Source organism: Schistocerca cancellata, chromosome 1 (genome assembly GCF_023864275.1).
Source record: "Schistocerca cancellata isolate TAMUIC-IGC-003103 chromosome 1, iqSchCanc2.1, whole genome shotgun sequence".
NCBI lineage: Eukaryota > Metazoa > Arthropoda > Insecta > Orthoptera > Acrididae > Schistocerca > Schistocerca cancellata.
In genome coordinates this window covers 1,163,900,768-1,163,914,131 of record NC_064626.1, presented here as the reverse complement: position 1 = coordinate 1,163,914,131, position 13,364 = coordinate 1,163,900,768, and the positions used below count along the sequence as shown (strand labels likewise).

General features: G+C 37.6%; 1 protein-coding gene across 3 annotated transcripts in view; it reads left to right on the top strand.

The window, feature by feature from the left end:
• LOC126093662 (U4/U6 small nuclear ribonucleoprotein Prp4) overlaps window positions 1-13,364 on the top strand; it is a 47,906-nt gene that overhangs the window by 16,922 nt on the left and 17,620 nt on the right. For all 3 annotated transcript variants that reach the window (XM_049908737.1, XM_049908738.1, XM_049908736.1), the window contains exons 4-7: window positions 304-434; window positions 635-839; window positions 2,465-2,647; window positions 9,337-9,552. In XM_049908737.1, coding sequence (XP_049764694.1) covers window positions 304-434; window positions 635-839; window positions 2,465-2,647; window positions 9,337-9,552 — 735 coding nt within the window. The remainder of the gene's footprint in view (window positions 1-303; window positions 435-634; window positions 840-2,464; window positions 2,648-9,336; window positions 9,553-13,364) is intronic.

Here is a 13,364-nt window from a genome sequence, read left to right as displayed (position 1 = left end):
TAGGTTACTCGAACACAAATTTTTTACATGTATTCAGGAATTTGTGATTATATCCAACTCAATTTACATTGTGTTAACAAGTGAACAACCACAATTTAAAAAGACTTTATATTGAATTCATGAGTTCCAATGTACCGAAATGTACAGTCCTAGTACTCTTGGTATTAGTAAAAGTGCAACTACATTTTCCCTACTCACACTGCAGAAAATGAGAAATTCTTCTGCATGTAGCACATATTTTAATTATTGCTGTTTAGGATGTACCTAGTTATTAATTATCTATTGTTTATCTGCTATTTGCAGACTGGGTGAAGATGCAATTAAGAAAAAGCAGGAAGAGGAGGAGGAAAGGATGCAACAAGCGAAAGATCAAGAAACTACTTGGTATCATGAAGGACCAGAATCACTCAAAATATCAAGACTGTGGATAGCTCGTAAGATGATCTTTTATGTGTTTGGCCTAAATGGTATTCTGAGTTCTTGAGACAGTTAACACAGAGACATATGCCATTGCTCTTCAGTGTACTAACATGCATTTGATGACATTGCTAATTTTAGCTATTTGTATAAGGAATTTATTAATTTCATATTACAAGAAAGGAGAAATAAGTGTTAAATCTGAATATTTCTACAGAATATTCCCTGGCAAGATCTAAAGTACGGCTTGAGAAGGCGAGGGAAGAGAGAAATCTGCCTGAAGCAACACGTACAGCTCGAAGACAAGAGCTGCAAAAGAAACTTCAGGCAGTGTCCATCTATTGCAGTCAGATAGGTGATACTCGCCCTATTTCGTATTGCCAGTTCAGTCCTGATTCAACAATGCTTGCTACTGCCTCATGGTAGGTTTTTTCCTGCGTGTAGCCATTTTTTATTTCTAATAAGGGCCATTGTAGATATGTATTTTTATAAACATTAGTTTTGAGAAGTAGTTTAAGAATGAATGCTCCCATATTGAAGAACACTTGTGAGTAATCTCCACATCCAGCAGAAATAAACTGAAGCATAAAAAAACAACCAACCATCATTATTTGGTTATGAAATGGTAAACATTGCTCAAATTTTTTCTAATAACGTACAGATGTCTTAACTGCAGTTTTATGGTTGGTGAGGATGCTAGTCCAGTGATGATATTGACAAAAGATTTATTATAAGATAGTAAAATTATAAGGAGATAATGTCTGGCCTGTATGTGGCTTCAAAAAAACCTGGCTTTCAGATGTGTTGGTTCCTTTGTCAGGAGGAAAGATGGACAGCTTTTGAAAGTTTGGGAGACTCCTCATCCTTTTCAGAGGTGTCCCTCGGCAGTATGGGAATTCCATCTCTAGGAGTTCAGTACCAGCCATCCATTCTGTCACTTTGTAAACTAACAATATTCTGAAGTGAATTTTCCTTTTATTCGTGTTGTAAAGTAAAGCCCCATCACATTTTTCTGTCTGTATATGTAGGAGTTTTGATATGGTTTTCACTAATGGACAAACCGATTAACGAGGAATGTTTGTGTACAATTTATTATGTATACACCAGTCAAGTCATCATGCCATAGATACTTTGTGGTGTCCTTGCAAAGCCAGGCAGGTTGTTACAGTCAAAAGAGTGTAAGTGGATCCCTGCCGGCTCACAGTGCTGTTGCCAGCTTTCAAATGTGGAGTGCTAATGGCTGCAGGTGAAAACAGTAGCCATCTGCAGAACTGTGACAACACTGTGGCCTTGCCGTATAGATATTTACAAAACTGCATTACGTTATTGGTTGAGGTAGGCCTGTGAAGCTGCTGTGCCCAGTCCGGTGCACCTGTCAGGATCAACTTATGCCAGATATATTAAGAATGAGTATACAAAGCAGAAAATAATAATAATAATAGGCTAGGTTAGTACTCACCATATAGTGGAAATGTTGAGTCACAGACAGGTAAAACAAAAAGACTGCTATACAAGTAAGCTTTCAGCCAAAAGACCTTCTTCTGAAATACACCACACACACACACACACACACACACACACACACACACACACACACACACACAGACAGAATCCGGCCACTGAGGCCAGTGTGTGTTGTCAATTTCAGAAGAATACCCTTTAGACAAAAGCTTAGTTGTTGAGCAGTTGTTTTGTTGTGTGTGTCTGCGGCTCATCTCCACTATATGGTGAGTAGCAATCAATCCATTCATAATATTGACATTATTTCACTCTGGATTTTCCAGTGTTTAATAATAACAACAACAATAATGAAACAGAAGTGCATGTGACAGGTCGTAACAGATTTTAAATATTCACGGTGTTGAGGTTATGAAGAAATAAAGAAATGCAGTGTAACTAAGAAAGCAAGATGTTTAAATATCTTCCTTATTGTGTCACGTATCTGCACCACCACCGTGTGACATTCAACTTCGTATTTGTCACTGGTCATAATGTTTTCAGTGTATGTTTTAAACAGTAAATTGAATTGCATTTCATTATGTTTCAGGAGTGGACTGTGCAAACTTTGGTCAGTACCTAATTGTGAGCTGATACGAACACTTCGTGGACATAATTGTAATGTTGGTGCAATAGTTTTTCATCCCCATGCAATGTCTGAAAATGATGACAAAGTTTGTGCCCTAGCTTCATGTGCTGCAGATGGGTCTGTGAAACTGTGGAATCTCGATAGGTATGATTAAGTTTCATTGTTTTCAAATGTCATAGCTATATAAGACATTGTCATGCATGTACTGAGAGATTTGTTACGGATGGAGGAGGTGCATTCGTATTTTTATGAATTGAAAATTACTTATATTTTGTGTAAGTGGCATTCCACAACTTCAGACCATTCGAAAAATGAAGATATGGTCACCAGGTGGTTACAGTATAACTTTACTTTATATAGTAATAGTTCTGATGGCATTATCGTCATCTAGTTGAAAGTAAACGAGTTGTTATAGCTAATTACGGTGAGCCTTGTGATAATACATGAATAATTATCAAAGACATTTAATATTTTATGATTCATGTCACATGACAATGGCCCATTGTAGTCAGTATGACTCAGTTAAATTCAACCTGATGATGATACTCAGGATGACTCAGAAGAGTAGACAGTGATCAAAGGGGATAACTACAACATCTTGCTGTATTTCAATGTATGGTTTACTGATTTTAAAAGAAAATCACGTGTCAGGATCTGTGTGCATGGTAGCAATGTCTTTTCATTCTTCTGAGTTCAGCCCCTCACTCATCATGGGGAGAAGCTGGCTCAGTGTCTCATGGACAGAGGAAAGGACAAGAAGACAAACATGGAGAATAGTTGAGTGTTTGTGACCCTGGAGCCAGTTTTCTGAACAGACTGGAGTCAGTGATAGGTACATAGCAACATATTCATGGCGCAGAAGTCGCTAGTGGTTGTGCTTAATGTATGCAATGATGATGAACACTACGATGTTTTATAGTATAAGTTATTTAAAGCAAATTATGTGTAAGGACCAACCGAATGAGGCAGTGCATCTGTTAAGACACTGACCTGATATTTGGCAGAATGGGGTTCGTCATGTCTGGCCAACATGATTTGTGTTTGCGTATATGGCTATAGGCAATTACCTGGGTGATTCTTTCATAAAGGCCAAGCTCAACCACCTGTCCTACCCTCATAGTGTTGTGTGTACATCTGGAATTTTGAGCTGTCGATTTTCAATGTATTACCATGACAACTCCTATTTTATTATGAAATGATCCTTGGATGAATAAAGTAAATAAATAAATGATTATGCTTCCAGAACTAGTCATTGGATAAAGTAAAGTAAAGTTAAGTTGTAAGGCATTGTTGACTGGGAGACCCCAAAGGACAGGTTCAGCTGCCTAATTGGAAAGATCTTTCTGCCCTTCACATTTATTGGCACCTCTCCTTGCGATGTATGAGAGTTGTGCATTTAAAGTGTAACTGATGGTTTTTAAGTGACTGTAATGTGTGTGTGTGGGGGGGGGGGGGGGGGGCGATGATGAGAGAAAGGAGAGGATGAAACGTGTTGCTGACACATAGCCTACCTTCTCCAAATAATACCAAGGGGGCCACTGAGCTTAATGTCCCCATCTGTCAGGACTTTATGCCACCACCCTTCCTCCCTTTTGCCGCAAGAAGAAAGCAGCCAATAGCACCTTGCTTAGCCAGGCACTTACTCATTTAAGTACTGGCCCCGTGTGACATTGCTTATGTTCGATGATCTGATGACAATCATGTGCTCAGACAAGTAAAGCCTCTGGCACTGGTAAACTAATTTTGTATTACAACTTACTGGTAGTCACCTCGTACTTTTTCAGTTACGTATGTTACTACTGTTAGTTTGAAAAATATGAATTTTTCTCCTGCTTCTGCTCTTGACTGTGCGTTATACATGCATGGGTCACAAAATTTTTACCTGTGTGATAAGTATGTCAAAATAAGTGGTTTCATGGTGATGAACAAGAAAACTAAACTGCAGCAACCTTCATTTATTGTGCATAATAAGTTGTGATGGAAATACAGTGAGTAGCCAAAAGTCATGGGATGGCACTGGATGTGCTCAGCGAGTTCTCCAAATGTCAGGATCATGTTGGGACATGGAGTCTATGAGCTGTTGGAATTGTCCTGGAGAGAAATTGATCCACACATCTTGCAGCAGTGCTACTCACAATTCTTCTTGTGTAGTTGGTCTGTGTTCACTAGGTGTACTCAAAACATCGACAGCATCTCCTAAATGCTTAGTTGGGCTGAAATTAGGTGATCAGGGGGGCCAAGTTGTGATCGTGATGTGACTGGATTTTAGTTGAGACACCGGCATGCAACCAAAGAACAGTGACATATCACTGTAGAAACACGGCCTCTCCATCAGGGCAATAAAATGGCAGAAAGGATACTGATGGTCTGCAAGATAGTCCAGATAACATTGCATTTGTCATTGATCCCTGAAGACAGGTAATGGAACCTAATAATGCTGTTGTGTGAAGGCAGCTTACACATAACTGAACGACTTCCAGCCAGCACATGGCCTTGCACAATTGCCTGCACCCATCAGCTTGATACAAAGGAAATCGAGAGTCTTCAGACTGTGCTGTATACCACCACTGTTCCATTGTCCAGGGATGCTGTTCACTGGCTCATGCTGGTCGTTGAGGTGTCGGCAAAGGGACACCAGTTGATCATCAGCTGCTGATGCCTAAGTGGTGCATTTAACTCTTTGCAGCCCTGCTAGAGATAGGTTCTCTACACGCCACATTCAAATCAGCGGCATTATGACTCATTATAGATCGTCTATCATCCCATAAGGTTTTGCATAGGCAACATGACATCTGTTTGTCAAATTCTTCTGGTCATTCTCTGCAGCAGTTTACATTTGCCAAAATGTTTTGTCTGATATATTGGTTCTCCACCCTAGACACTGTTGACACTGGAATTCTGAATTCTTGTCTAATACTGTACTTGCCATGGCCCAGTGCATCTTGCACTCATTACCATCCCATGTTCAAAGTTACCCTTCCTGCAACTATTGGCCACTCAGTTTGATATAATTTTATTTTGTCTGGCCATAAATGACAAAACAAAAGGATCAACTAATCAATGGAAACTACAATCAGTGAACAGAAAATCCTGAAGCAGATGATCAGTTTATTTAGAATTTAATTTTAAAAGATGGAAAAGGTACTACAGAATCTGAAGAGACCATTGTTGAATACAAACTTACCCTATTATAGCTATAGAAGATTGTTGTCTAGTAGATTACATTATTCAGTTTCTTGAATCAGGGAATGTTCACAGACATAGATGAATACTAAAATATAAATGGGTGGCAGTGTTGTGAAGTTAGTAACAGAAATAGACATGCGATGGGGAAATGATAAACTGATAAGATGAAAGAAAATTAAGAAATAAGAAAACTCATGAAATTATAGAAAGAAGTTGAGGGCTGCATAAATAATGCTGGGGGGGTTACAATATATAAGAAACAGTGTATGGTGCTAATCATCATATGTCTCATGCCTTTTTCAATATTTTGCTTGTGAAGCAAAACTTTTTGGTCACTATATCTTTACATTTTTTATGTTACTTTTTAAGTGCTTGTAAAAGTTTTAATGAAGGACTCTATCATCCAGAGTTTGCTTGGTGATTGCTTTCTGATGTAAGCTTAATTGTATGATCTTCTGAGGATGGCAAATTAATTTTCTGAAACTAGTCAAGAAGTTAATTTAATATGCAGCTGGCAACTGATTATTTTTTCCTTAAAATGTGCTTCACAGCTGCTGATTGACAGTCAGAAATAAAATTGTAAGAGTAATTGATACTGGAATTAGGATATAGATAATTTTGGACATTACAGACATTTATGGAGGACTGAATATTTTGTGATGACCTGTTCAACTCTTGAACTGTTTAGTTTAATGCTACGATCTGTTTTGTTATGATACTCAAACGAGAATCTAGTTCTCAAAGGTATGCAAAACCGACGAAGACCGGGAGAGCAATGCATTGATCCCTTTCCCCTCCATACTGCACCCAAATGACACCATGCGGTAGAGTGTGACACAACAGCCAGTCAGCACACCAAGGTCATCTGTGCCTGATTTCAGAGTCAGCTTAATTTTTTATATTTTCTCTGTAAAGCATATGTCAGTTGCGTGATGGTTGTGATGAAACTGACTGGAACTTTGTAGTTTCTCCTTGGTAGCACCAATCTTGATTGCCACAAAACTGAAAATCGAATTGAGTGTGGGATAGATGATAGTAACATACACATTTTATTCCCTTCAAAGTTCAGTAGTTAATTATGCGGACCAGCTTTTGCACTGCAATCAAATTATTAGTGCAAGCCTCAAGCCAACACACACAACCACAGTGACAAAGTTTTCAGTTGTGGCACAAACTAAACAGTCCATGTTTATCAAAAACAACACTGCTCACATTCAGCACTGTCGTACAGTAGTTTGTTAAAGATCACGCTATGGTAGTTTGATCTTGGCCTTTCTTAATCAAATTCACCACGTCCAGCAGTCACTGGTTTCATTGACAATAATATTTAACAGGCTTTCTAATTACAAGCTAAATCAGTCACAATATTCATTAATTAGAGGTACTGTAATTACACAAAAGTTTTTACACATTAAAGTCCTTGAGTTTTGCAGTTGTCTGTATGTGTCTTTTCACATACAGAGTATGCGTAATTGTGGCGCGAGTCAAACAGTGGGAGTGCATCCAGACTGATTATTTTGGAAGACATCCAACTACTTATAGATGGGACTAAGAACAAGCAGTTATTTTGAAAACCACATAATACTTTGAAAAAAGCTTATGTTGGAATGTTCTTTTTTTGATTAATTATAAGAGTCAGTGGAATTCTGGATGACAGAGAATGTTGCTGGTTACAGAATTGGAAAAAATATGTGGACATCATTTACTTCTTCAGTGTGATTCGACTTGTTTACATGAATAAGTGCCACACTGCAAATAATGGCAAATTGCAAGAATTTATTAATAATGTTGTGTGTCAGATGGCACAGAAAAATTAAGTTAACTAAAGTATATAGAGTCTGGAATAAACAGCGGTGTTAATGAAATCTATGAGAGAAAATGGTACTGGTTAAGAACTTCAGATTTAATTGTTGTAGAAGACAATTAGTTTTCAGAAATTTAAAATATGTGACAGGAAGGTGGGAATGCTTAACTTCCGAATGGTGTTGGTCACTTTATGGAATTATGCTAATTAGCTCATAGGTTTTTTACAAGTAGCAAATTATTGATCTAACGTTAACTGTAACTTTTAACTCTCGGTGCCCTAATGAAAGGTAAGTAAATGTAATTAGAACAGCTAAAAAATAGTCTGAATAAATTTAAGTGAAATTAAGTCTAAATAGGATTTTGAGATTTTTAAGAACTACAAGACAATGGATAAATGTATTTTAAATGAAATAAAAATTGGATTGTTTACGGCAGCAGAAAAACATAACAGATGGGAAGAATCCACGTGTTTTGACAAATAGTCTGTAGTTGGAGTCAAGAACAATGGCAAATGAGTTTGGGCATGTTCTATGCCTCTACATCATGCGTCCTCTGACAACCAATGAGTGTCCAGTAGTGTTCTCATTACTCTGCTGTGAATGTTGTAGCCAATGTGACCATTAAACATGATTGTAATTAGCTATGTAAAGAATTTGTATTAATTTGTTTTGAGTTGTCGTAACTGATCGTGATAGTAAATGACAAATTCTGCACAAGCAAGCAAGAAACATAATTTCGAGTATATACAATTGTTCAAGTGCAGAGTATGTGTATCTGCATACCACAACTGTTGCTCAGAACCAGCAACAGTGAGATCCCTGTCCATGTCTCAAGCTGTGCAAACCACTGTCCTCCGTGAATCAGACTATTGCAGTGTGCCCAGAAACTGATAGGTTGAGGTTCGAATCTCAGTTGAGCCACAGAAATTTTTTAGCGTGTCTGTAACCCAGCCTTCACCTCTCAGTAATGTGAAGATTCACCAGAAATGATGTGGTTTGAATTCGTCATTAAACTGTAGCTCCCCTTTCCCCAGTAGGATTACTGCAGCTCATTGAAAGACTTTCACCAGGCCCTTGAGACCCATTAAAATATTATTATTATTATTTCCTGCAGTTTGATAACATTTGGTCCTCTGTGTATACATTTCAGGATGAACTTGCAGGCAAACTTTGATGACAAGAGAAATTGCTCTAACCCTACTTTTATGTTCTATGTGTTATATTTACTTCTGTTCAATATTGTTCAATGGTTTGTTCCATCATAAGTACCTTGAGAGCTTTCTAATTGTATTTGTTGTCAAATCTTCTTAGATTATCTCTTCTTACATTATGTCTTCTGTAGTGCCCATAAATATTTATGAGACAGCGAGTATCTTTTCTGTTGTTGAACCTTTTCAAGCCTGAACAAATTTTCTGTATGATGGAGTCTTCACTTCACTTGGTAGAGCAAACACTATATTTCTGACATTTATTCCTGATTTTGTTTTATGAGTATCAAATAATCACTTTCCACATGCGGGAAATCTGTTGTTTACTGTGGAAGGTTTATTGCAAGTTTTTATGAAGCAAGGGGTTTTTATTATCTCTTATTTTGTGATTATTTTACCTAAGTATAACTCTAACAATTATTTTCTCCACAAAATGTGGTATAAATATGATACGATCAGTGAGGACTTGTAAATGCAAAAGAAGGAATTTTCATATCGGTTTTTAGTTTTGGGGGAGGGAAATACTTGTAAGTACAAGACAATGTTAACACCAACATTGTTGTGACTGACTAATAGTCAATATTTATCATTGTTATGTCCGTTAAACTGATTTGATTTTTTTTTTTTTTTTCAGTGAAGAGCCACTAGCAGATGTTGAAGGCCATGAACCTCACCGTGTTTCCAGATTAGCATTCCATCCATCAGGTCGATTTTTAGGTACTTGTTGCTTTGATTCTTCATGGAGACTCTGGGACCTGGAGCAATGCCAGGAAGTTCTTCATCAGGAAGGCCACTGCAAGCCAGTTTACTGTATTTCTTTTCAAAATGATGGTGCTGTTGTGGGTACTGGGTAGGTAACTATATGTAATCCTTTTTTTTTCTTGTTCCAAAAATAACACTGCCAAAAAAATAGACAGTGTGAATAGAATCAAAGGAAACACGCTTCACATTTAAACTTTAAATAGAGCTGCAATTAATATCAATGAAACAATATAATCAGAAGAAAAGTTGCTACTCACCATATAGCGGAGATGCTGAGTTGCAGATAGGCACAACAAAAACATTTTCACACTTAAATCTTTCGGCCGATGGCCTTTGTCAACAATAGACACACACACACACACACACACACACACACACACACAGGACTGCAGTCTCAGGCAACTGAAACCACACTGAGACTGCAGTTGTGTGTGTGTGTGTGTGTGTGTGTGTGTGTGTGTGTGTGTGTGTGTGTGTGCTCATGCTTATATGTGTGTATTGTGGAAAAAGTCCATTGGCCGAAAGCTTTAAGTGTGAAAATCTTTTTGTTGTGCCTATCTGTGACTCAGCATCTCCTCTATATGGTGAGTAGCAACTTTCCTTCTCATTATATTGTTACAGTCCATCCTGGATTTTCCATTGTTTGATTTAATATCAATGAAATTATTTTGTACAGTGTAAACCCGCTTTTACACTTTTCAAGGGACTAAAAAAAATGGGGTAAAACATGGGAAAATGCAAAATGTGGGAAATGATGTATTAAAATGTATGTATGATATATTTACATAGCAGGCATCAAAAGGTTTGCAGGAACTTGTTTATTATCTAATGAAAATTTATTACCGAATAAAAACCGCTGATGTAACTGGAACTGGCAACTATCTGGGAAGTAGGAACGTTTGACTCAATTTCATGTCATAATTGTTGTTTTTGAAAGCCTGCAGCTGTCATTCATTACTTAAATAATGAAATACTGCACTAGTTACATATTTTTTCATGCTTAGCACGATGTGTTTCGAGAATTTTTTCTCGTTGTCAAGTGCAAAAATCTAAATAAGTATTTTGTGTGGTGTTTGACTATGTGTTATTCTGTGTCTATTGCACTGTAGTAATCTTTTTGAGGTTATCAGATACTTTGCCTCATCAGTTATATAGAAAACCACACACTCACAAACTGTCACTCACATTGTTTCATTGTTTGTTTGTGTAACATCACAAAAAATACATACATAAATACTACACATGATTCTCGAAACACGTTTTTCTCTGCATGAATAAAATGCATAATGGACGTTGTGTTTAAATATATTTGTGCAATGCGAAATGACTGACAGTGTAAACTAGTGTTCCAAGTGACCATATGCCAAAACACACTAATTATGGTTCGACAAAGGTGTCACGATGATCACAACATTCACGAAACTGCATTCGTGCAGTAGAGACAGTTTGGAAATGGTTGTGATCGGTCATGATATCTTCATTCAAAGAAACCTAGTTACTCCCAGGAGCCACCATGCCAAGTAGAGCTTGGCAGTGGCAGAAGATAAAGCACGAAGCACGAATTGTTGCAACTTTTACACATTTACCTGTTCAAATCCGCTGAGTAGAGCGCCCTGGTGTCAAGGAACTTAACCATGTAATACTTGTAAACACTACTGTACGGCCAACATCATGCCAGCATCATCTTTTCTCCACAAACATTTTTTTGTAATGCGTAAATTGCGGGAAAATCGTAAATATGTTGATGCAAAATCAGGTGCAAATTTGACGGGACCAATGAAAGTCATAAACAGCAGGAAAACGTAAATTCCAGTATCATAAAAGTGGGGTTATAGTGCATTTCTTTGAAACTAGCCTGCAGTTCCTTCTTGGAAGGTAGTAATGTCGCTTATATCTTTCTTATAGATCTTCATTTTCAGTACCAATGAAATTAATATTAGAACACTGTGTAAGCAGTGAAATAATTTGCTTAATCCATTGACTGTATGGCATTGTATTATTTTTATAATTTCTATACTTGGATGAAATATAAGTATAAACCCATAAAGTAGCTATTAGGTAACAGCAGCCAGGTGGATGCGTGTGTACGAAGCTCTCACTAAGTTAAGTGATTAATATTGAAATAAAAGCTAATTTAGTTAATATTACATTTTAGACTAGTGCATTTACTTCTTATCTAATCTCTATGTTGAAGGTTTCGCTTTTCTAAATGTAATTACATCGAAAAGGAAGTATTTCGTAAAGGCCGGCAGTCGCGAGTTTGTTTAAATACTTAAGCGTAAATTTCTTACAAGTGTAGATATTTGTTTTTGACTAGACTTAGCGCTTCAAAGTTAAATTAATTTGTGCCTCTCATCCAGAATTTGTGTGGTTAATTAAAAGTTTCTGAAGCAAGTTTATAAGTTTGTTTACATTAGTGTTTAGTTACGTATTAGTACATGTTACGAAACTATTGTGTTGTTGAAGTTATTTTCTGCTTTTGTGTTACATTTTACTATCAAACCATGTGTGACAAGTGTGGTGGTTGCCATAGAAATTTGAAAGAGGGGGGTGTTCTGTACAGACTGTAGGTTGTGGTTTCATTGGGCCGAGTGCAGCGGAGAGGAAACGAGGGTAGATAATGAGGCTCTTCCATGGCAGTGTAGGTTATGTAGAAAGGACAGAAAAATCATGGAACAGGAGGCAAAGATTTGTGCCCTTTAGGCTGAATTAGAAATCGCAAATTTGGAATTATGTAAGCTAAGTGAGGAATAGGATTCTGGGCGCTGGGAAAAGGTAGCAAGGGTGAAAAAGGGAAACAATTGATAAAACTTCTGAAATTCAGTTAACAAATCAGTTTGGCTTGCTATCTGAAGTAGTGGAGGAATGGCCTCATTCAGATGTAGTTGAAGCAGAATTCTAGCTTAAAGAAAAAAGGCAGATCGGGATCAAACCAGAATAGGAAAAGAAAAGTTCTGCTTATAGGTAGCAGTCATGTGAGGGGTGTGGGCCAACAGCTTCAGGAGAAATTAGGGACAGAGTACCAGGTCACAAGTTTTGTGAAACCAAATCTTAGCCAGGTGACAGAAAACTTAGGTCAGCTATGCAAGGACTTTGAGACGGAAGATGAGGTAATTATAATTGGGGGAGCAGGAAACAGCATGGCAATGAATCCAAGATATAGTATTAGGAGTGACCTGGATAAAATAGGAGCAGAAACTGGACACACTATTGTGGGGTTTGTGGAGGTCTTTCAGCGCCATGATCAGCCCTGGGTAAACACTGCTGTATGGCGTGTTAACACTGAGCTGAACAGGATGCTCCAGACACCGGCAAAGTCTCACATGAGTGTTGTTCCAGTTGACGCTATTGGTAGGTGGGGGTACACTCGACATGGCCTGCACCTTAATAAGAAGGGGAAAGATAAGTTAGCTTCTCTATTAGCAGATATTGTAGGGGGAGGGGGGGCACAGTCACACAAGGGGTGATCCCTGTGGTTATTGGGACCAGGCAGACAGGTTTTTTAGGTTAAAGCCAAATTCCAGACAGACAACAACAAAGGAAAATAGAAGAAAAGAAACTTCATGCACAGCAAATAGGGATAAAGCCAAGGGCAGTATCAACTTACTTTACCAAAATATCAGGGAAATAAAAAATAAAGTAGATGAGCTGATAACGTGTTTAGATGATCTCAAAAATAAGAATGAGATTGATATACTTTGTCTGTCTGAGCACCATGTAACTGTGGGGATGGAAAATGTCAGTATAAATGGGTATAATTTAGCATCTTACACTTGTAGATCTAGTATGGATAAAGGAGCAGTTTCCATTTTCATAAAACAAAGGTATAAATACAGAACTGTTGAAGTAAGCACTTTGAGGGTTGTGCATGCAAGCTTCAGCTAGATAATGTTGTGTTGA